General features: G+C 43.0%; 1 protein-coding gene across 4 annotated transcripts in view; it reads left to right on the top strand.

Annotated features, from left to right (window-relative positions):
- The window catches only part of LOC144683280 (tubby protein homolog), a 122,733-nt gene that overhangs the window by 58,494 nt on the left and 38,860 nt on the right, over positions 1–25,379 (top strand). Inside the window, exons 3-8 of one of the 4 annotated variants that reach the window (XM_078546225.1) lie at positions 7,583–7,699; positions 11,065–11,172; positions 13,073–13,198; positions 16,661–16,746; positions 18,166–18,348; positions 21,548–21,660. In XM_078546225.1, the coding sequence (XP_078402351.1) occupies positions 7,583–7,699; positions 11,065–11,172; positions 13,073–13,198; positions 16,661–16,746; positions 18,166–18,348; positions 21,548–21,660 (733 nt within the window). Of the gene's footprint in view, positions 1–7,582; positions 7,700–11,064; positions 11,173–13,066; positions 13,199–16,660; positions 16,747–18,165; positions 18,349–21,547; positions 21,661–25,379 lie in introns of all 4 variants that reach the window. The other 3 variants (XM_078546224.1, XM_078546223.1, XM_078546226.1) reach the window with 3 other exon arrangements.

Here is a 25,379-nt window from a genome sequence, read left to right as displayed (position 1 = left end):
TTCAATGGGGAAGGCAACGGAGAACCCCAAGCTCCAAATTCCATGGCTACGTCTCGGCCAATCAGAGTCAATTTGCCAACTAATCAGCATAAATTGTTGGGATTGTTTGAAATTTGACATTCTTGCGTCTGTCCTGATGAATGCAAGATGAAAAGCTTCAGCAACGTGTCTCTCTTTTCAGCAAGATTAAGAATAGTTGAGCTACATTAATTCTGCCACTAACTGTGTAACCCTATATCAGTATGAATTAGTGCCTTCAGCAGGGCAGCAGCAAGAACCTGAGGAAGATTTCTTTTGGAATTTAATCAGGAAGCTTCTGTGTGACATTAGGATGACAATGAGGTACTGATCTGGTGCTTGCTCCCTGGATAAACCCATTGTTAAGCGTATACCCGTGTATGTCTACAGTCCGTCTCAGAACCAAGTCCCATGCCTAGAGTCCAAGATAGAAGGACACATCTCACAACATCACAGAGGAAAAATCAGAATAAATGTCTTTCCTGTGCTTGCTGATTATTTCTGTGCATTTTGCAATATTTTATGGCCTTACACAATGCGCTGATGTTGAGAATGTAAGTAGAAGTTCTGACATGGTATTTAATAACGTGTTCTCCCCCACTCTTAGTAACAGGTGAGAAGAGTGGAAAAATAATCGTTTTATATTGTAAGCAATAAAATACCTTCCCCAGCCAGAGAAAGATGAACCTTATCAGTGGATCAAGGAGACACAGTACAGACACAGCCAGGCCCTGCTCACTACTGACAGCCTCAGGGGTAGAACTTGACTTTGTGTTAAATGAATGATAACAAGTCAGCAACCCACTTTATATTTGACTTAATTTTTATTGAAGTTAATAAGAATAAAAATTAGGACAGTTATAAGATGGGCTGCTGACTCACGATCACCCATTTTACATTATATTGCATAGCAAAGCCAAGATCTACCCTTCGGACAAGGACACTACATGAAGAGAAACAGAGAGATATTAGAGAAAGAACATACTGGAGAGTATCCAGTTCTTTTAAATGATTTAAGTGTGGTTTACATTTTATACAGAGTGTGTTTTATATTGATACTTTCACTTAACACTTGTGCTACATCTAAACTGGTTACAGAATAGGCATGTAGCTCCTAGGCGTGAATCCAAACTCTCCCTCTCTCGAGAATCTAGCACATGACTGACTGATGTCAGTGGTACATCTACATCATACATTAGCATATCCCATCTGTTAACCCTTTATACTACACGTGATGACCCCCAGGATTGACTAGATTACTGACACTCAATGTCCAAGCTTGCATGTGAAGAATGGAGGGAGCTGCCAGATACTCACCAGCACTGACATTATAACCCACCATGGGATGGGCAATGTGTGGCAGAGATAGGCTTTGATGATCTGAGGGAAGGGTTGGCGTGGTGGTGTTATCACTGACCCAGAATAATGCTCTGGGGACCAGGGTTCAAATCCCACTATGGCTGATGGTGAAATTAGAAATCTGGAATTAAAAGTTTAATGATGACCATGAAACCACTGTTGTAAAAACCCATCTGGTTCACTAGTGCCCCTTTAGGGAAGAAAATCTGCCATCCTTACCTGTTCTGGTGACTGCAGACCTACAGCAATGTGGTTGACTCTTAAATGCCCAGAGCCTACAACACATGGACTGCAGCAGCTCACCTCCTCCTTCTCAGGGGCAATTATGGATGAGCAATAAATGTTAGCCTAGCTAGTGACATCTATAAAGAAAAGTTGCCTTTATCTATCTTTCTTAAATGACCATGGGCAACATTTTCCCCCCGTCCCCCGTCGGGGGGGGGAAGTGCGGGCGGGGGTGCAGGTGGGCTTCTGATCAGCGCTGCCATTTTACGTAGGCGGGCCAATTAAGGCCTGCCCAGCATGACGTCCGCCAGGAAGCGCTATGCGTTCCCTGTGCGGGCGGTGGGGAGGGGGGGTGGGGTGTGATTTCGATTCAGCTGTGCGCCTGCCGAACTGAAAATCTAAATGACGCGGGGTGACGTCAGGACGCACGCCCGACATATCCCCACGTCATTTTATGCGTCGGCGAGCGGGCCCCAGCCCCGCTCGCCAACCAGAAAAACCTGCCCCATGTGTCCACATCTCAAGGAGGAGATGAGAGAACACTAGATCCCTCTCTAGTATCTGCTCAGGGACCCAAGCTTCTGCTAATGAAAGATCAGGGGTGCTCAGGGGTCAATGAGATCATCTGTGGATGGTCGTTAAGAGGTAAGAATGCTTCTGGTTCATGTTCAGCCATGTCTGGAATGTGTTCATTAAAATATTGTCTAACCATGCCTCTAGCTAAATCTAATACTAGATTTAAACTAAAAGCAGGGAGAAGAAGAGGGTTTTTTTTCCACACAGTGAATTGTTACGATCTGGAACGCTCTGCCTGTAAGGGTAGTGGAGGCAGATTCAATAGTAACCTTCAAAAGAAAATTAGATAAATACTTAAAAAGGAACAAAAAAAAATACAGCGATATGGGAAAACAGCAAGGGAGTAAGAAATATTGGATAGCTCCTTCAATGAACTGGCGTAGGCTCGATGAGCTGAATGGCCTCTTTCTATGCTGTAACATTCTAGATTTTATACACAGTGAATTTTTATGTATGTGAATGAGGAGCAAATGGATAGATATGCTTAGAGGAAGAAAGGTTTGTACACAGATAGGTGATGTCTTTCCCCACAGTGACCACAGGCATTCTTATCCTCTCCTCCCCCATCCCATGTTTATTATATTAGAAATTTTCACAAAGCAATCTACCTCCCATATTTCATACTTTAAATGAATGAGACCATGTAACAAGTGCCTAGCAAGAGAAAAGGAGACCAAAGAGAAGACTGCAAATGCTGGAATTCTGAAATTAAGAACCAAAAACTGTGGAAACATGGCTGGTGAATCAGTGCCTGTGGAGAGAGTGGGCAGGTAAATGATTCAGGTATAATCCAACATTAGAACTGAAAACTGAAATGTAAGTAAGCTTTTTAGAGCAGATTGGAGAAAAATGCAATGGAGGAAAGTAGATACTCCAACCACAGAGAGGGAGCTGGCGAGTTGAATGGCCTACGAACTATTTATAATTGAGGAGGGAACTTCTCCTCCTTTCAGCGGTACTTATTTTTCCAAAAGTTAATAGTTAATAAATGTAACATGGGATTTATGAATGATCCCAGGGATGAAAGGCTTAACATATGAGGAACGTTTGAGGACTCTGGCTCTATTCTCGATGGAGTGTGGAAGGATGAGGGGGGATCTGATTGAAACTTACAGAATACTGAAACGCCTGGATAGAGTGGACGTGGGGAAGATGTTTCCATTAGTAGGAGAGACTAGGACCTGAGGGCACAGCCTCAGAGTAAAGGGAAGACCTTTTAGAACAGAGATGAGGAGAAACTTCTTTAGCCAGAGAGTGGTGAATCTATGGAATTCATTACCACAGAAGGCTGTGGAGGCCAGGTCATTGAGTGTATTTAAGACCGAGATAGATAGGTTCTTGATTGGTAAGGGGATCAAAGGTTATGGGGAGAAGGCGGGAGAATGGGGTTGAGAAACTTATCAGCCATGATTGAATGGCGGAGCTGACTCGATGGGCCGAATGGCCTAATTTCTGCTCCTATGTCTTATGGTCTTATGGTCTTATGTGTTTATTTATTACAGTGTGCACAGAGCTCACAGAGATTATCCCATTTATATAACAATGTGTTTGATTTGTGCCAAGTGTTTCTGAGGTCACGCTTTATGTTACATCCTCAGTCATAGGGTGCATTGCTTATCAAACCTTTCCTCAATGTGTGTCCGTCGGCTGCCATCATTCCTGACCCATGACCCCCCCCCGACCCCACTCACACAGATCCTTAGTAGTTCTCCACCCCCTCCCATACATAGACCCGGTGCAACCATGCTCAGCAGATTCCTTTAGGTTGTTCTGGAAGTCTCTCACCAATGACATTGCTTGCTTTCTCCCACCTGGATGTGCACGCAAACACAAGAAGATGTCACGGAAAAGAAACCAAGGAAAAAGAAACCGAAGGCCGAGCCGGAAGTTCCGGAACCAGAGAAAGACCCGTATGCCAAGTTTATCAAAGACCCCAGGAAGAAGAAGGAGAACCCTGCTACCTATTTCACTGTCGATAAAGTATCCAAAAAACAACAAGGTACATCGGCCATGCACACAGTGCTAGATCCAACACCATACATTTCTCTAGAAAATTAAACCCAATATGTGCAAGAAAGAACTTGCATTTATTTAGCACCTTTTATGACCTCAGTTCATCCCAAAGTGATTTGCAGCCAATGAAATACTTTTGAAGTGTATTCACTGATGCGATGGAAATGCAGCAGCCAGTTTGTGCAGAGCAAAGTTTCACATCCTGCAATGTGATAGCAGATAATCTATTTTCGTGATGTTGGTTGAGAGGTTAATATTGGCCAGGACATCCAGGAGAACTCTCCTACTCTTCCCCAGATGGTGCCATGTGATCTTTCACACAAATAGGGCCTTGGTTTAACAAGTCATCAGAAACAGTGCAACACCTCCTCATTACTGGAGGTTTGACCCCTTCCAAAACAGCCAGGAAATTCCCAGAAAAAACACAATTGAGTCTCTGCTATTTCCTATGGAATTCCAGCAGTTTCCTATCAGAATTGGGGCAGCAGGTTGGAGGAATCCTGAGGAATTCAAGTCCCATCGCTTCTTCTACACTTGCACTCACCTAGGCTGAATTTCTTCTCAACGCACCCCTACACCAATAGCATCTGTAGCCAACATATTGCAACAAACAGGTTAATTCCACTTTAAAGAGAAAATGCCAGCATATTCTTTCTCCATACAGGTCCCACACATTCCATGCCACTCTTGCTGTTAAGATTTTTCTTTTGTTTTTAAGCTGCGCTTCATATCTGAAGCAGGGCTGAAAGTCCACAGTACAACACATCGGTCCACCCTGTGAGGAATGTGCTGAGTGGAGTTCCGAGTCTTATAATTACACTGTGTTAGCAGTGGACAATGGAATTAAATACAAACATGTTTGGTGCTCGTATGATTAGCTTTGCACAGTTTTAAAGGACTGGCCTTTTTCACTAACACACAAATGCTAATGGTAGTTCAGCTGTTGGAAAGCAGCATCTGCTTGATAACTGGTGGAGTTACTGTCCATATCATTTCAGATTATTTACCTTTTATCATTATATTTACCATTTACCTTTATCATAAAGCTGCACCTTTCCCATGTGCATGAGCTGTCCAACTGTTAGCCCTGTAAATGGCAGCAGGTTAGTGCTGGAGGCTGCTAATATGTATGATCCTGACATAAGTGCCAGAGTCAGTGGACCTGGCTGTTAGACTGCACAGCACACACACACATACATCCTGCGAGGAATGTGCGTCTGCTGTATTGGGTTAAGGACAAACAGGCAGCAATCTTTACCCACAACCAAAGCAAGCATTAGGCCCTTTGTGTATGTAACAAGGGGCCTAACACCTGTTGGAGGTCCCTTTTCCCAGACTGATTTTCCCGGAGTCAGCCATCACCATCACAGGCTGCATTCCGTGAAATCGATCTTTGGGATTGCATGCTAATCAGGAAGGTTAGTAACTCACCTGAATGTGGAGCCAGGAGGAGCAGAAATGTTTCACTCTACTCCACATTTAACCATCCTCCCAGTCGATGTCATTCCATTAACCAACCCGGAATTTCTTGGCCTTGGAACTTTCGGGCCAAAAAAATCACATTGTTATTCCAACTAGCGAGTAAGAACTCAATTTTTGCGGAAAGTTCCAGATTTCCATTACACTTTCTTTGTGAAGAAGTGCTTCCTGATTTCATCCCTGATTGATAAGGTCATTACATTCCACCTTATTCTGGACACACCCCATCAGAGAAAATCTATTCTATCTAGGTGCCTGACTTGCAAATTATACTAAGATTTGTGCGAGTGTTAGGACCATAGATGACGCTCATCAACTTCGGTTGGTTCTTAATGTGTTGGGAGATTGGGTTTAACAACTAGTGAACGATGTGTAATTTGGGTAAGTGCAGTTAATGCACATGGGCAGGGTGAATGCTCATATTTCCCACACTTTTCATGGAAAAGCATTACAAAAGATGTAGAAAGAAAGAGATTTGAACATTTGTACATAAAGGAATATCTAGACAAATAAGGTATTGAGGATGCATTCATAAAACAAGCAAGTATAAGATTAGGCACACTATTTTGTCCTTGTACAAGACTTCATCCCAATTGTTTTAGAAGCCAATAGGCCCCCGTACCCCCATGCCATCTGCATGCCAACTCATGCTCCCCACCCACCAGTTATGCCACTTTAAACCTCCATTCCACCTCCATAGCCACTCACCCAGTGTCCACCATTGGCAGACCTCAGGAGCTATGTGGAGATGATAAATTTTCTAACAATCTACACACTTGATAGTGAAAAGAACTCCTGTTCATGAAAGCCATTTATAACTTTTAAATCTCCTCACGTGATTAATCTCTTATAAAAATAACCAAACTTCTGTTCAGACACCACATCAAAGACAGCTAATATTTTAATAGCCTCTTTAAACTGTCAATCAAACTATGAACTTAGAACCCCTGCTAAGGTAATTAGAGCTTTTGAAACTCAGCTAAGTATTCATAATGGCATAATACTAGCCCTTAGGAAATGTCAATAAAGACCTCTATTGAGACTGCATGAACAGGTGGTAATGTTTTTTCTCACCTACACCGGATGGCCAGTCAATCAAAGCAGTCCAGCAGAGGGTTTGTTTAAACTCTCACTGACAGCTTAAGCCTGTATTTTTTCATGTTTGAAGATTGGGAGATTTTAAAAGCTTCAGATCATGGCACTTAAACTGACCTTGTCCATTCTTCAAGAACATTCACATCTACTCCATCAATTCATGACTCCTACACTGTGAGTTAAGGCCTTTAGAACAGCCAAAATGGTATCTGTTTGAACTCAGCACTAAGTTCAAATGGCCCTGCTGAGTTTTTATTTCCCTCCTGTGTGACTCATGCCCCACCCCCTTCTCCCAGCCAGCAAAAATTGGATCTGTTGGAAATGGGGGTGGGGTTTCTGCATCTGGGACCCACGCACCATTTTTATAGCTTCTGGAGTTGGGCTGACTCTGCAAAGTTCTGGCCCAAGATTTCACATGGTGGGACATTATTTATAGTCACTGTTTGGTGGTGGGTTTCTTTGTTACAGATCATGCTATTGTTTATGTTGAGTAGAAAAGGGTACAGTCTGAGTGATTGAGAACATGAAGTCCATTTATGGAAGAGTGGAATAGTGACACTGAAGCAGAGTAAATAACAAATGTGAAAACCCAGAAACTGTGGCATCTAAGAATAAATACACTGTCATGTCAATCCATACGCCCCTGAAAAAACTGTTCATGTGCATCTTTGTTCATTATGTCTAAATATTTATAGTGTGAGCTGTTTCCAACAATAATACATGTCCATTCTGCTGCACTGACACTGTAGCGTCTCCAATATCAATGGTACTGTGCTTATTTGACCTAAGAATGTCTTTATGTATTATTTTCATTTAGAAGAGTCTGAAGAGGAGATTGATCATGAAAACAGGGTGGAGGAAGATGATTTAGAGGCAACTTCTACAAAACGTACTAAAAAGAAGGTCCTAAGGGAGAAAAAGCCAAAGCAGAAAGGTCAGGCAGATAATTGGAATCACATTAAAAGATGTGGGTGGTGGTGGGGGACAGAGTGTGTGTGTGTGTTTGATTATATGAGTATGAGACCATGTGTGTTTAAGTGGGATGTGTCTGTAGGGATAAGCTAAAAGTAATGAGTGTTGGTGTATATGGTGCCAATGTATGTGTAGATGCTCTTTGCAGGAGTCCGTGTTGAATATATCTGGGTGTGTCTAGAGAGTGAATAACATCTATTATGGTGTTCTGCTTCTGTTGTGTCAGCATTAAGGAGCCGTAGCAAAACTGGAGTCAATGGAGGAAAACTCTCCACTGTCATACCTAGCACAAAAGTAAATGGTTGTGGTTGTTGGAGGTCAGTCATCTCAGGTCCAGGACATCACTGCAGGAGTTCCTCAGGGTAGTGTCCTTGGCCCAACCATCTTCAGCTGCTTCATCAATGACCTTCCTTCCATCATAAGGTCAGATGTGGGGATGTTCGCTGATGATTGCACAATGTTCAGCACCATTCGTGACTCCTCAGATACTGAAGCAGTCCATGTCCAAATGCTGCAAGACCTGGACAATATCCAGGCTTGAGCTGACAAGTGGCTAGTAACAGTCACACCACACAAGTGCCAGGCAATGACCATCTCCAACAAGAAAGAATACAACCATTGCCCCTTGATATTCAATGGCATTACCATCACTGAATCCCCCACTATCAACACCCTGGGGCTTACCATTGACCAGAAACTGAACTGGTCTAGCCATATAAATACTGTGGCTACAAGAGCAGGTCAGAGGCTAGGAATCCTGCGACGAGTAGCTCACCTCCTGACTTCCCAAAGCCTGTCCACCATCTACAAGGCACAAGTCAGGAGTATGATGGAATACTCCCCACTTGCCTGGATGAGTGCAGCTCCCACAACATTCAAGAAGCTTGACACCATCTAGGACAAAGCAGCCCGCTTGATTGACACCACATCCACAAACATTCACTCCCTCCACCACTGACGCACAGTAGCAGCAATGCGTACCATCTACAAGATGCACTGCAGGAATTCACCAAGGCTCCTTCAACAGCATCTTCCAAACCCACAACTACTACCGCCTAGAAGGACAAGGGCAGCAGATAGATGGGAACATCACCTCCTGGAAGTTCCCCTCCAAGTCACTCACCATCCTGACTTGGAAATATATCGCCATTCCTTCACTGTCACTGAGTCAAAATCCTGGAACTCCCTTCCTAACAGCACTGTGGGTGTATCTACACCACATGGGCTGCAGTGGTTCAAGAAGGCAGCTCACCACCACCTTCTCAAGGGCAACTAGAGATGGGCAATAAATGCTGACCCAGCCAGCAAAGCCCACATCTCATGGATGAATATAAAAAGTGTATATATATATATATATATATCTGGGAGTGAATAACATCTATTATGGTATTCTGCTCATATCAGACAAACATCTGTATTCCAGCAACATTTACAAATGTGGTGAACATTGTGATAATGATCAGATAATCTGTTTTTTTTATGTTGTTGTTTGAGGGACAGATATTGACTAGGACATGTGGTTAAGTCTCCTGCTCTTCTTCAAATGTTCCATGTTCTTTTGTACCCAGCTGAACAGGCAGTTGGGACCTCAGCTTAACATCTCATCATAAGACAGCACCTCTGACAGTGCAGTGCTCTCTCTATACTGCACTGGAGTGTCAGACTTTGTTTTTATGCACTCAAGCCCTGTAGTGGGATTTGAACCCAGAACTTTGTGGTTTAAGATGCAATAGTGCTACCAACTGAGCCACAGCTGACACTATTATCTCCTTCCAGATATCTCATTGATCTGTATTCCTGTTCAATAGCCCAACTTATCTTAATCACATGGGCAATTGTGACTGATTGAAATCATTCATGATGGTGGCCGTCTTCAAAAAAGGCTGTTGTCAGGTAATTCTGTGAACAGATCTCAGATGTGACTTCAGCACTGGAAAAGACACAAACCAAAAATGAAATTTACTGCAAATATAACAAAGACTGTGAAAGTATGTCAGGGATTTACCTGGTGAATTCATAGCTGTGATTTTCAGTTGGGTTAGTGTCAATGTGACTGCGTATAGCATCGTTCTACTTAGGGATGTGTAGCAAAAAGTGCATGGCTTAATTCCCTAATCACTTTAAAGTCAGTTGCTTCCTGCCAAGTAGTGAAGTCTGTGTGTTTGGCAGTAGCATTCATGTCATCTTTAAACTGTGAATGTTTGCAGGAAAGGGAGGAATTAAACTTGGAAAGTTAATAGTGCAATATTATTGTGTGAAAGCTTAACATCTTTGCTAATTAACAGAGAATTTAAACTGTTCAGTTGAAAGCATCTGAACCATTATATCACAAAGCATCATTCCCAAGCTGTAATGCATCATTTACAAATTCTCAGTCCCAGTACAGAGCTTCACACATGCACATACAGATAGACACACACACGCGCGCACACACATGCACACACATACACACAGACACACATACACATGCAAGAATATATGTACATACAAATGCGCATACACAGACATGCAGAAACACATGCACAGACATGCACAAAAACACACACGTAGCCACACACACACGCACATACACATGCATGCACACACACACACACACACGCACAGCTTTTTCCTGGTTGACAATGATAGGGAAGGAAGTCTATGTGGCTAGGACTGTCTGTACTCAGACCTCACCACCTGGGCACCTATGACAGACCTTGAATAACTGATATATCAGGTCTTTAACTGGAGTTTTAATCACTTTATGCCAGTTTTAAGTGTCTCGATCTTTCTGTTTTTTTAGTTTTTGCCATTTCTACACTAAAGGAGTGGAGGTGCCATGTTTCACATGGAGATGTTAAACTGAGTTCCTGTTCACCCATGATGTTATTTTGAAGAAGTGCAGGAGAGTTATCCCTGATGTCCTGGCCAAAATTTATCCCTCAATCAACATCACAAAAACAAGCTATTGGTCATTGTCTCATCACTTTTTGTAGGATCTTCAAAAAGTATTTACTTGGTTGCAAAATAATTTGAAACCTCCTGAGGATGTGAAAGACACATCAAGTCCCCCTTTGAAGAGGAATATTCTTGTGTGTATGTCTATGTCTACGTCTCTCTCTCTCTCTCTCTCTCTTCTATCGCTGTGATTGTGCATTGGAACAATTGCAAAAACCTGATTAAATTGGTAATTAAATTGCAAAAGTTTGAAATGTTGCTAAGTGTCTCCTGTAAGAGCAGTTTTTATGAGCCCCCAATCCCTCTCTGTCTGTTTCTTCGTTCTCTGCCCTCACTGGCTTTTCTTCTTCATCACCTCGCCCTTTGTATCATTCACCGGTTGACCCTCAGAGGAAAACAAATGTGAATCCAAGGCCAAAGGCAAAACTGTGAAGAAAAAGGACCCAACCCTCGTGTTTCAGGCTGGGGGTGAGAAAAAAGGCAAAAGCAGTAAAAAAGGTCAGCTTTACTTTCTCTTCAATTACTCTTTCCTTTTATCTCAAAGCGCTTGCATTCTACTTTCTCAGATTCCATATGGAATAATAGGTATAACACCCATTGAAGGGGGTGGGGTGAGGTTATGATAGAATAAATAAAGGGCAATCAACTCCACTGGTGTGAGAGTTGGTAAAAGAGGACACATATTAACATTCTTGCCAAAAGATCCAGAGAAAAAGTGGGCAAAATGCTTTTTTTACACAGCAAGTTGTTATATGATCTGGAACACACTGCCTGAATGGGCTGTGGAAACAGATTCCACAATAACTTCCAAAAGGGAATTGGATCAATGCTTGAAAATGAAAAATCTGGAATACTATGGTGAAAGAAGGGAGAAGGATGGATTGGATAGCTCTTTCATCAAGCTAGTATAGGCAAGATGGGCCCAACTGCCTCCTTCTGTGCTGTTTGATTGTATATGGCAAAGATGAGCTGAGCAGATATCATGCAAAGTGGGCACCAGTACCTAAGACCAAAACTGGGCAAGGCATTGGGGATGGGAGATTGATTGAAAACCTTAATAACTAATCACATCAGAATGTAAAATATGGAGCTTTATATATTTTCACTGTAAAACGGGACAATTTTCATAGAGTTAGAGAGCCATAGTGGCACAGAAGGAGGCCGTTCAACCCACTGAGGCCATGCTGGCTCTCTGTAGACAAATCCAATCAGTCTTTTCCTCTTCTCTATCCCCATAGCCCTTCGAGTTTATTCACTCAGATCTCTATCTAATTTCCTTTTGAAATTATTGATCATCTCCGCTTCCACCACCCTTGTAAGCAGCGAGTTCCAGATCACTACCACTCACTGCTTAAAAACTTTCTTCCTCACATCCCCCCTGTATCTCCTACTTAGAACCTCAAACCTGTGTCCCTCCAGCTCCTCCAATATTATTCTATATTCTTCATTATTATTCTATAATATATTTATTATTCTATATTCTTTAGCTCTGAAGAAGAGCCATATGGACTGGAAATATTAATTCTGTTTTTCTCTCTACGAATACTGCTAAATCTGCTGAGTTTTTCCAGCATTTTCTGTGTTTATTTCAGATTTCCAGCATCTGCAGTATTTTGCTTTTATCCCAGCTTCTCCAACTTAACCTTATAGCTAAATTCTCTCATCCCTGAGCCATTCTGGTAAATCTCCTCTGCACCCTCTGAAGGACTTTCACATTCTTCCCAAAGTGTGGTGACCAGAACTGGACGTGATACTTTAATTGTGACCTAAGCAAAGTTTTACAAAGGTTCAGGATAACTTCCTGCTTTAGTGCTCAATTCCTCTATTTATGAAGCCCAAAGTCAAAAAACAGATAATTATCCATCATGGCAATGGGAGTTCTTTCTGTTCAATGAAGTCTTGAGCCTGGAAAGATCAATTCTGGATTGGGAAGATACTGTGAGTGGTCCAGTTCTGGGTTAAATTCAGTCTAAGATCAAGGGGTAAGAATAACTGGCATGTTCAACCTCGCTGCTTTCACCATCTTCTCTGAATACTGGTGTAAATCGGGGATACCAAATCTCCACTTACATAGGTGACTGGGAAAGCAGTCAATTTAAATCTATTCTGTACAATAAGGGTCATTAGAACTTTGGGTGATTATCCAAATGGGCGATAGACTTCAATGGAAATGGGTGGCAGGAGACTTACATAACAAGTACATACCAAAAGAGATACATAACAGGTAGCTGAATCAATGTGATCCTTCTTGCATGATTGTTCATTCCAAATTATCCCCAAAGTATCTTAATTTTCTTCAGACTCTGAAGTTTTTGCTTCCCTCCATCTTTTGATCTATGCTGTTAACCTTCCTGTCCTTTCCTCCCATTCTATCTGTCTCTCCATCACCCAGAAGCAGAACAGGATGAGAACGAGGACTCAGAACCCAATCTAAAACCCACAAAAGTGAAGAAGAAGAAGAGGAACACAGCCAACATGTTCCAGGCTGATTCCACTAAAAAGGAGAGAAAGATCAAAAAGAAAGGTTACAACTGTTTCAGTCGTTGTAGCTTATTACTTCACCAAGGATCCCTCAAACCTTCACCCTCATATCCGCCCCACTCATCACCCTCAATGAATAAGGTCCTATTCCTAGGATGTGATCACACTCTACGACAAAGCCTGAGCAGAATTCTTTTGGGATTACGGTGATAGCTATGCTTCCTGCACCCTGGCTGTGGTGTGTAATTGTAACTCTGCCTGATGGTATGATATAGGCACAATGGAACTGCTTGGCCATTAAACACCCCTGCCTTATTCCCTCTTCCATTGTGTTCCATGAAGAGAATCAGGTCTATTAGGTATGCTTTACAGTGGGTGGCAAATTTAATATTTCCCATTTTACACCATCGCCCAAGTTACAATCAACACCCCCACCCCTGCTACCCATCATGCTATCTCCTAATTCAGGACTTTAAAACTGTCAATCACCTCAGTGTCCCTTGGAATCACCTAATCACTCCTTCTTGAATTATCTCACCTTCTGCCATGCTGTTTTTAATCTATAACTTTTCTTGAACTACGGACCTTGAGTCTTCAGGTGCAGCTTTCAGTAATAATAACAGAAAAAGGCTGTCCATAAAAGCCTAAAGGTTTCCAAGAAACTTAGAGGAGAAACCAATGTAAATCAATATTCTGTATGACCTGAGTGCAGTGGTTATTGTTAGAATACCTGTCACATATAATTGGTTAGCTGACACCATATTGCTGGTCTTTACCTATACGCAGATTTGAATTGTGCTCTGACAGAGTGAGTTGCTCTCAGCCCAGAGCAATGATGAAACTGCTACGTTTGCCCTCAGAATCTCTGGGCTAGGGAGAGTAGAATGCAGCTCAGAACAGGCAGTCAGCTCCTGATGACTGCCCAGTGCTGGATGACCATCAGGTGTTGGGCCCAGCAAGAACACAATTGAATTTGTTTGTGGTGGCTCCCAAAGGGAAAGAGCCAATCAGTGAGCTGGGCTGGACTGACATGTGACAGATAGCTAACAGATGAGCACAGACTTGGAATAGTATCCCAATGGTCTGTGAGATAAGAGGGAAAACGTGTATGGGGGAATGGCAACCATGTGCATTCCACTGTTCAGTGGAATTTCCGATAGAGTTCTCCCATTCTCCCACCGTAACTTCCAATAAAACCTCCAGAGAAATGGATGTTCATGTCATTCCTTCAGGGTTCCTGCTTTCTTTTACTAAATGAGCCCCTCCCTTCCATGGAAATGCCATCCCCAGATGTTTCACAGCAGCTGCACATCCCATTGTCAGGTTAACATGTTACAAGCTGCAGGTATCCTTGACACTATCTGGCTCTCAGCCATCAGAGATTGCACAGGATATAAATCACCCATATGTGCCGCCACATGTGTAGCAATAAATCAATTGTACTTTGTTAGGTGCCCCTGTCCTATTGTTTTGGCCTGGTCCCTGAAATGTGTTATTTGGTCTCTGGTTAGCACAAGGTCCCTGATTGGAATGGCAGAGCTAAATTGAGTCAATAGTTGAATTCAGATGAATGTGTGTGTAAGTTTACCAACTGGTCACTGGCTTTCCTACTTTTGTTCAGGAGATTGACAGGGAGAGTAGGCATTAGTGCCACAGGTGCCGGCCATAACGGGAAAATCCCCACACGGGAAATGGAGATTGGGGGGTGATGAGAATACCAATTATTCTGGCACAGTGAAGCTGGCAATGCAAGGCCATTATCCTTCAGCATATTTTCTTTTGATTCATACCTGAGCTGTAGGCATCACTGGCAAGGCCAGCATTTATTGCCCATCCCTAATTGCCCTTGAGAAGGTGGTGGGGAACTGCCTTCTTGAACTGCTGCAGTCTATGTGGTGTAGGTACACCCACAGTCCTGTTAGGGAGGGAGTTCCAGGATGGTGTCCCAGCAACAGTGAAGGAACAGTGATATAACTTCAGCTGTTTAGGCGATATAATTCCAAATCGGGATGCTTGACTTGGAGGTGTTGGTTTTCCCATATATCTGCTGCTGTCCTTCCAGATGGTGGAGTTTGCCGGCTTGGGAAGTGCTTATGAAGAAGTCTAGGTGAGTGTCTGACAATCAGGTAGACAGCACTGAGATAAGGATGGGTGAGGCCATGGAGGGATTGATATAGAAGAATGGGAACTTTATACTTGAGGCACGCATAGGATGGCTTGTGGCTGCTATAACCCAGGGAGTCTGTGCTGAAGGGAGTGTGAGAAGGCACTGATAGAACCCCCACCTCCCCTACCCCATCTCTTCACAGGAGGCTGCTCCAGTTACCTGCTGAGCTCCAGTCTCAGCAGGAGGCCTGTCACCTTTGGGATGAATCCAGTGGCACCTTCAGCTAGCAGGCAACCTCTGCTGCATTGACTTGCATCCAACACGATCACTTGGAAGCAGGAATGCATCAGTTAGTTGACCCGATGTATTATTTTGCCGTTTGCTTTTGGTCCTTGCACGGGCCTGGGATTATTCAGCCCAAAGTGTATTCCAGCTTTAAGGTGAATGTAGGAAGAGGAGGAAGTTAATGACTTGGGCCTGAATCTTCTGGTTGGCGTGCGGGGGCGGGCCCCGCTCGCCGACGTGAAAAATGACGCGAGGTGACGTCAGGCGTGCGTTCCAATGTCACCATGTGTCATTTCAATCTTCAGTTCGGTGGACACGCACCGGAGTCGGCTGCGAACCTGCCGAACTGTCAAAGGCCTGTTAAGGCTATTTAGAAACCAATTGTCACAATTAAACAAGGCTGCCCGTCCAACCTTAAGGCTGGCGGGCAGGCCAGGAGCCCCGGCGGGCTTCTGAAGAAACATGAAACCTCATCCACTGGTGGGATGAGATTTCATGTCGGTTTTGAAAAACTTTAATAAAGTTTCTGTGATATTTATTAACGTGTCCCATCTCGTGTGACATTGTCACATGAGGGGGACATGTTAATTATTTTTTTATTTTTTTTATTTTTAAACCTTCAAACCTGCCTCCCTGAGGCAGCACTTAGTCTCAGGGAGCTGTGCGCTCTTTCGCGCACATGCACAAAAAAGGGCACTCTCACAGTTGGGGAATCCACCCCCGCCCACACAGGAAATGCATAGCACTTCCCGTCGGGCAGCCCGCTGGGCGGGCCCAAATGGGCCCACCCACTTAAAATGGCAGCGGGGCCCATTTCGGCAGCGGCGATTGGCTGCCCACCCGCCACCGAGTCGGTCGGGCCCGCCCACCCATCAAGGGCAAAATTCTGCCCAAGGTTTCAGGTCTATGACCTTTCATCAGAACTGGCCCTGTGCCTCTCTCCACAGATGCTGCCTGACCTGCTGAGTATTTCCAGCATTTTACGTATTTATTTCAGACTTCCAGCAGTACTTTGCTTTTGTATAAGATACAGTGGTCTTGGTGCCCACCACCCAGGACCAGTTTGAGGTATACTCTCTGGCTGCGAGTAACCGTGTGTCTCTGATCTGATAGGCTCCGATGATGAGGACGAGCAAAACACAAGCACACAAAAGAACAGTAACAAAAAGGGAAAATCCTTAAAGAAAAAATCAAGCAAGGTGAGTTTATTTTTCATATAATGCAGACACTGCAAAGCATTTCATGATTCAATTGAACCATCTGTAGTTTGGTTAACCTCTGATAAACTGGATGACAACGGGTCCATTAAGAGTCAGGCAGAGGGCTGGTATTCGGGTCAGAGTCAAGACTGAGATCCATCCAATGTTTGGGAGATAGATATTGTAATGGAGTAAGTGTGGCAGTCTGAGATTGGGGTGGCAACTGAAGAGAATGGCTTTGAGCAAGAACTAGATGTGAGATTAAGAAAGCAATAGGGATGTTTTTGACACATGATTACCTTTTAAGGGTATAGCCATCGGAGACCATAGAAATGATTGGTCTCTGAAATTTTCATAAGCCAGTGATAAGGAGTTGGGCATTGAGATAGGAGCTGGATTAAGGCGACCATGAGAGTTTTGTCACTAGCCTTATACTAGTGGCATTGTTTGCTAAATGAATGCTTCTACCATTGTTTATACAACTTGTGAATCTAAAACACCTCAGCCCTACAGCTGAGGGGACTGAGGTAAACCAATAAATGATCTGGTGGATTGTACCCAGTGTACCCACCAGGAAAGGGGCACGAGCGGGGGCAGGGGCAGGGGCAGGGGGGCACAGGTACAAAAGTGCAGTTCCCAATCCATTGTGTTTTCAAAATTCCTGTTTTTTCAGAGATATGAGGAGCCCGTCTGATTCAGGCAGGTGTATCATACATTAATGTGAATCAGAATCCTAAGAACCTAATGACATCTTAACCAGTAAGTGTGGCCACCCCAACAGCAACTATCTGGTCAAAACCTCCGAAGATAAATTTAAAACTTTTCATCATGGGGTCCAGTGCAGTCGGAGTATTCCACCCTGCACCATAAGGAAACTATAAACCTCCATTACCTGGATTCCCCCACATTCCCACCCCTTTACCAAACCACTGATTATGCTAGAAACCCTTGTTCCCACTCTTACCTAGAACCTGGCCAAAGGCCTCTGGGCTGCTTGATTTTGTATTGTTTCCCACCGACCTCCTGGACTTAAAGTCGGCCGTGGCTTGTTATTTGGTCCTTAAAATGGGCTGAGGTTCCCGTTGCTGCTTCCAGTCAGACCAGCCATTTGATTGGCCAGTTCCCCAAATGGGAGTTAAAATTGCTCCCATTCCTAACCTGCTATTAATATCAAGAGATGATGCCAATTTCTAAAAGAAGATCTTTATTATCCTCTGCTTCTCTATAAGCTGCGCTGTAGGTGCCCCAAAATATATCGGAATTGAGATCCTCTGGACCACCCAGTGGCCCACCAGATTATGGCTAAACTAAAGATGGAAGAAGTAATGTTTGCTGGAGCAGGACAAAGGTGTACTGTTCAAGTCTAAAGTCCATAATTGAGCACGTCATAACTGATCATCCCCCATTTTCTGTTTCCAGGATAATGTCATATGTAGGGCAGAGTCTCCCATTTTGGAGATTGATGACTTGGAGAAGTTTGTTTTGACACCTGCAGCACAAGGCGTGACCATCAAATGCAGAGTCACGAGAGACAAGAAAGGCATGGATCGAGGCCTTTATCCCACATACTACTTGCATCTGGATACAGACGAGAGTAAAAAGGTAGAGTATCAAAGTATGCAGACAAGACTGCTGGACTTCCTCCAGGTGCTGTTGATGGAGATGAACCATCAAATCTAGATTGTTTGAGAATGGGCTTTGGGTCTTTACCTCGACCAGATTTGATCTGACAAATATCTCTGAGCTGTCACCATCCTAAGCAATTGTTACTGAAGTTTGACCTCCAGTTTTCAAAGTGTAAATTTTGCTTTGGCTGGTTAAGAAGTTCTTCAAAAAGCAAACAGAAGATGCTAGACAGGGAACAATATTCTGCGAGTGAGGAAGTTACAGTTTACAGTCAGACAAGGTTTTAATAAAACATAAGATTGTTTTTCCCTTGTTTGCTTTGTAATTGTGACTAGGCCAGAGAACTGGCTATTGCACCAATATTTTCTTTTTGTACATTCACAATGCTGGCTAGGCCAGCATTTGTTGCCCATCCATAATTGCCCCTGAGAAGGTGATGGTGAGCTGCCTTCTTGAAGCGCTGCAGTCCATGTGGTGTAGGTACGCCCACAGTGCTGTTAGGAAGGGAGTTCAGGGATTTTGACCCAGTGACAGTGAAGGAACGGCGATATATTTCCAAGTCATAATGGTGAGTGACTTAGGGAGAAATTCCAGGTAGTGGTGTTCCTATCTATCTGCTGCTCTTGTCCTTCTAGATGGTAGTAGTCATGGGTTTGTAAGGTGCTGTCTAAGGAGCCTTGAATTCCTGCAGTGCAGCTTGTAGATGGTACACACTGCTGCTACTGTGGGGTAGTGGTGGAGGGAGTTAATGTTTGTGGATGTGGTGCTAATCAAAAGGGCTGCTTTGTCCTGGATGGTGTCAAGCTTCATGAATGTTGTGGGAGCTGCACTCATCCAGGCAAGTAGGGAGTATTCCATCACACTCCTGACTTGTATCTTGTAGATGGTGGACAGGCTTTGGGGAGTCAGGAGATGAATTACTCACCACAAAATCCCTAGACTCTGACCTGCTCTTGTAGCCACAGTATTTATATGGCTAGTTCAGTTCAGTTTCTGGTGAATGGTAACCCCCAGGATGTTGATGCTGCTCGCAATAAGAGGTTGTAGAGGCAGAATTAACCCAGGCTGGTTTATTTTCAAGATAACTCCTCAATGCTATTGAATTCCAAGTAGCTTCCACACAAAGTGTTCAAGCTGTATCTTTTTATTCTATTTAGATGGGATAATCAATGCCCATCACCTATTTAACTAGCAATTGTTTTTAACCAGATGATTGCCCTATTGACAGATTCCCCTCTTTTCTTATTAAAACTAAAAAAAACTTAAAGAATATTTTTTTTAAACAAACAGAAGGAAATAGTGTCATGTATTTCCATATCTATAATTCCCAAATTTCTTTTACCACATATATAGACAATTATAAAACAAAAAATGTTTTTTTTCATTACATTATTATATAAGACACCCCTCTTACAACATATTTAATAATTTCGTAGAATTTTCTTTTCATAAAACAGCCTGATAGTTGGTGACTTGTGTCAACCCATTTTATTTTAGAGATCTCCCTTCTCTCTAACATTTCTTTTATGCTGGCTTGGTCTATTCGTGTCCTTTTTTCTGTGACACTTTTCGTGGAATGAACGTTGTCCCAAAGAGACTGGTTATCAACGTAAAATTCTATCGGTAAACTTTTCCCACATTGCCTCTTATATAATATTTCTGCCAGTATATTGAATAAGTAAACCCCCATATCTAACGCTTCTACCAAGGCCAGCGTTTCAGCTGCTAAGGTGCTTTTCATTACCCTTTTTATTTTCTTGGCCTCCCAAGCCAGTGGGCAACATTTATCATTCTTTCCTACCAAGAATATGATAAACCCTTCTGTGTTAGAGTACCCATCTGGAAGATTGGCATGTGAAGCATCACTAAAAATGACCAACCTCACATCTTCTGGATCGCCCAAGGCTGGAAACTTGAGCTCACATCTCTCAGAATTTAATTTTTTAAGTGTTTTATTTGCTCTCAGAACGTGCTCAAATGTAGCATGTTTCATCATGATACTCAGCTCCAACACATCATAACTAGCGTCAGACTTAGACTGAGTGCACAACCAGTTCAACTACCCAATCAAGCTTCTCAACTGTTCCATTTCTTCCTTGGTAGCAGGATCCTCTTTTTGTGAGGATTTATCATGAGTTATTGGGATATGATTAACATTTTCTAGATAAGATTGTTGATTCAATGTCACTCCTAACTTGCTCTGCTTAATGCCTAAACCTATGTATTTAAAGGCCCCTGAAGCCTGACTTCTGACCTGGAACTCCTTTATCTTCTCAATTACCCATTGTTCAAATTCTACAGATCCTCCCCACAGGAAATCATCAACATGCATGATAAAGATTGCAGCTAGTTTCTCTTTATCGTACCAGTAGAATATCGCGGGGTCTGCCTTTAACTGAATGCAACCTGTTTTCAAGAGGACAGACCTCACGGAAAAATACCATACTCTTGACACATCATTCAATCCCCGGCTTCTTTGGGCTGTTTCAAAAAACTTCCCTTTGAAACTTCTCCCCCTGTAAAAATGCAGCCTTTATATCAATCGATTTGCACACCCAGGAATAGGATGCCAAAGTAGCAATAAAAATCTTCAAACTCACTTTCCCCACAGTAGGTGAGTCCATTCTGACATCCTGGTCTCCTGGTCACTCTTCAAAGCCTCGGGCTACTAATCTCGCTTTGGCCTTGTACGTGCTGTCTGGGGTACCTTTTCTGCACAGATCCATCTGTGAGATAAAGCTGACAGAAAGCATCATAGGGAGTGTTTGACTGTTCAAATCTCTCCAGAAACAAAGTAATGGAAGCTTCCTTCAGTTCATTGAGCATCTCTTTATAACCTGTTAGAGAATGGGGAAAAGCGAGCAGTGAGGCTAAATGAACTAGAGTGTCAGTAACTGTAGGGATCTGGGTTATCAGCTCCATCTGTGGGGTTACGAAGCTGGTCACAAACAGACTCACATTTTATAGAATAACTGACAAACCTGGGCTGCTCACCCAATCACCAGACAATACATGAAAGCTCACATTAACTGGATGTTACTCAGTGCTGAAAGCCCCAGTAAGGAATAACCTGAGTTGAGCTGATTTCTGTTTGGAATTTCGATCCAGACACTATAGCATTGTCTAATCCTGGTATTAACTGTGCTCCTATCTAAACCTTTCTCTTTCTCCCCAGGTTTTCCTGCTGGCTGGGAGGAAACGCAAGAAGAGCAAGACATCCAACTACCTCATTTCAATCGACCCGACTGACATGTCCAGAGGGGGAGAAAACTTCATTGGAAAGCTCAGGTTGTGCCCGCTATCATTTGTCCATCCTTTCTGTAGTCTCTATTCTCAACACCAACCGGATGTGATATCATCATGTGCTTCCATTCTACAACCCACCTTACCTTTTCAGCAGGTCAGGAGTATATAGAACAAGTATTGTGTCGACCATAGGTTAGATGCTGATTTAGAAGTTCACCTTGTGAGGTAGTGTTAAATGGGTATCAGCTGCCTGTTATACATTACACCTGATTTTTATTCCTCTTAAAGCTGATGGAACTGATTATTACTAGGGAGCTTAATGACTGGACGATCAATACCATCTGCATGGCACTACATTCCAACATGAATTTCCACCCTGCCTCTAACATCCACTTCAAATCCAAACAAACTCAGTGGAATAAAGTCTTTATCTACGGGGACATTGAATAATCTCCTCCCTTCCAACTCCAAGGATGCTGACCCACCTTGTGCTGTCTCTCTGCTGAGAGGAGCCAACTCTTTATGCAGGTTGAAGATTGAACCTGAGGCCTTTCCCAATCTGTATCACAAAGCTACTCACTGGCTAAAATATCCACTTCCCATCACTTCACTGTCACCTCTCTGTCACATCCTATCGTGTCAACTTAATAGGCAAGTAGGTGACATGCTCCAAGCCTCTGGCAATTCTGCCCTCAACCAGCTTCCACAAGTTGTGTGAGTTCGCCCAAAGCATGGAGCACCCCCTGATAACCTTGACCATTTAGTAACTCTGCAAGGTGCCATGTCTCGGATCAACATATACTAGCTTGTCAACATTCGTGGTTACAAGCTATGACTTACTTTTCCCTATTACAGCTTATTGGTGCCCAAGACCACCATCATCTGTTATAATTAGTAATAGCTCAGTAAAGACCTAAAGCAGAGCTATTATAATAAACACTGGAACATAGGGACAGGAGTAGGCCAATCACTGGAGTTCAGATATTGAGTCGAGTATTGTCACTATATTTTGGGTGAATTATTTCCAAATAGCCCAATCATACTCTGTATTCTCTACATTGCCAGTATCAGTGTCTATAGGATATTCAAGCTATTCCAAGGAACATTTACTAATCTGCCAACTCTCCTTAAGTCAGCAAACTGTTTTGATCGGTTGATACATTTGGAAACCCATTGCCATGATCAAAAGCCTCCAAAGCAAACTGTTGAGGTATCCACAGTAGACTGCCAGATAACTAGAGGGCGCACTGCCCCAGGACAGGTACAGCACACCCACATGAAGCCAGGGAGCAAGATGGCAGGAGCCTCTGCTTCAGAACCCCAAGTGCCCCTGGAGCTTAGTCAGCTTAAGCTATAAGAACCTGAAAGCGGCAACACCATCCACTTTATTTTCAGGTGGAGCTGTCCCTGGTCCTGGAAAGGATGTCACCTGGAACCAGACCTGGGCACCTTCTAAAGTGTAGAGCAGAATAACTTCACCGAATAAATGTAAATATTGGAGCAAACTTAAACACATGTCCCAACTTAAATCAAAATCTAGATTTATATAAATGCAAATGTTAATAGAAGTGTAAACTTAAAAGGAAGTGTAAATTTAAAGAAAAATGTTGCTGTAAATAGAAGCATAAAGGGGACAGAGGAACCTGGGCTGATTAGACATAGGTCTTTGAAGGTGGCAGGACCATACTGAGAGCGCGGTTAGCAAAGCATATGGGTTCTTGGCCTTAATAAATAGACACATTGGATACAAAAGCAGGGAAATGATGCTGAACATTTATAAAAGCTCCAGTTCTGGTCACCATACAATAGGAAGGATATGAGGGTTCTTGAGAAGGGACAGAGATGAGATGATGTTCCAGGAATGAGAGATTTTAGCTACAAAATTAGGATGGAGAAGTTGGCGTTGGAGTCAAGGAGGTTGAGAGAAGATTTGATAGGGGTATACAAGATTATGACAGGTTCAGATAAGTTCGATAAAGAATTAGGTGACACAGATTTCAGGTTTTGGGCAAGATGTGAAGGGGGGAATGTGAGGAAGAATGTTTTTAAACGGTGAATGGTAATGACCTGGAACTGCTGCCCACGAGGGTTGGGGAAGCAAAGATGGTTAATGATTTGTTATGATACAGCAGGTGGCATTTGCCAGGCTGACCAAATCCACAAGGGAAACTTGGCCGCACTATCACAATAGTTTTGAAATTTGTATTTATTATGAGAAGGTTTGTGCACTGAATTCAGAAATAATGGGCAGAATTTTACCCCCGTTGGGGGGGAAGTTGAAGAGCGGGTCACGGAGGCGCACTGCCATTTTACGTGAGTGGGCCAATTAAGGCCAGACCAGCGTGACCTCCGCACAGAAGCGCTATGCACTCCCTGTGCGGGCGGGGTGGGGATTCCCTGAGACTAAGTGCTGCCTCAGGGAGATCGGCTCTACAGTAAGAAATCTTAAAAATAGAAAAAAAAATTTCCCTGACATGTCCCCTCACTGTCACATGAGTTGGGACATGTCCTTCACTTTTAAATCCACTTTAATTACATTTTTTAAAACCTACATGAAACCTCATCCTGCCCGTGGATGAGGTTTCATGCTTTTTCTAATGCCCGTCAGGGCTCCTGGCCTGCCCGCCAACCTTAAGGTTGGACAGGCAGGTCCATTAATTACTTTAAATACTCTGTCAATGGCCTCAATTTGCCATTGACAGGTCGGCAAGCACGCAGCTGATTCTGCTGAGCCCCCGCCTACCTGAAAATTTAAATGGGGCGCGGTGACGTCGGGAGTTCCACCCGACTTCATCCCGGGTCATTTTACGAGTCGGCAAGTGGACCCCGTCCCACGCTCAGGAAATCCTAGCCAAGGAGTCCACTAATACCTTTAGAGATTTTAAAAATTATATGAAAACATTTATTAACAAAAGAAAAGAATAAAACACACATGCAATATCACAGTTACTTAATATAATAACAATTCCAAAAATTCCTAATTAGCTGGACTGCCAACTACACACCCACTTTAAGGCAACAGTCCAAAATAGATTTTCAATTTATAGAGACAGTCCAGCAAGGTTACCACATGCACCCACTCAACAGTGGAATTCCAAAGGCTTTTAACACAACTTTGTTTAATGGAACAGCAGACTTCTGCATAGTGGCTGGAGGCTTTTTCCTCAAATCTATTTCACACGGTGTATCTTTTAGATCTCACGCGGCCACACACCGCACAGCTTTCCATCGTTCTTTAAATATATTTTTCTTTCTTTGACCTGTAAATCCCATTGTTCCCCATGTCTTTGGAATTTACTTTTCTCATGATATAAAAATCTTTCATGTTATCGTTATGGTCAGCATTTTTGGGAAAAATCAACATAATAACCTTGGCGTATTTATTTTGCCAGCCGTAAAAACCTTCTCATGTCCCTTTGAAAATCCAACAACTTTTCCCGTATCTAAAAATGAAAATTTCATTCACCCCTTATCTGTTGACTTTACCCTAGCTCACTCATTAGCATTTCAAATGCCCTTTTTACATCTAACTCTTTTGATAATTTCAACCTTCCAGTCTACCCATCTCTAATTTAATTAAATCTGTCACACAGACAGAACCATCCACACACACACACACACACGCACACACACACAAACACATAAGCCTATTTTACAATATGCCACCATGATACTATGAAAAATATTATAGTTTTGTGACAGATTTGAAAAGGAAATTGAATGGGCGCTTGAAAGAAATAAACTTGCAGGGCTTCGGGCAT

This window comes from Cetorhinus maximus, chromosome 8, assembly GCF_964194155.1.
Source record: "Cetorhinus maximus chromosome 8, sCetMax3.hap1.1, whole genome shotgun sequence".
NCBI lineage: Eukaryota > Metazoa > Chordata > Chondrichthyes > Lamniformes > Cetorhinidae > Cetorhinus > Cetorhinus maximus.
This window is presented reverse-complemented; position numbering and strand designations above follow the sequence as displayed.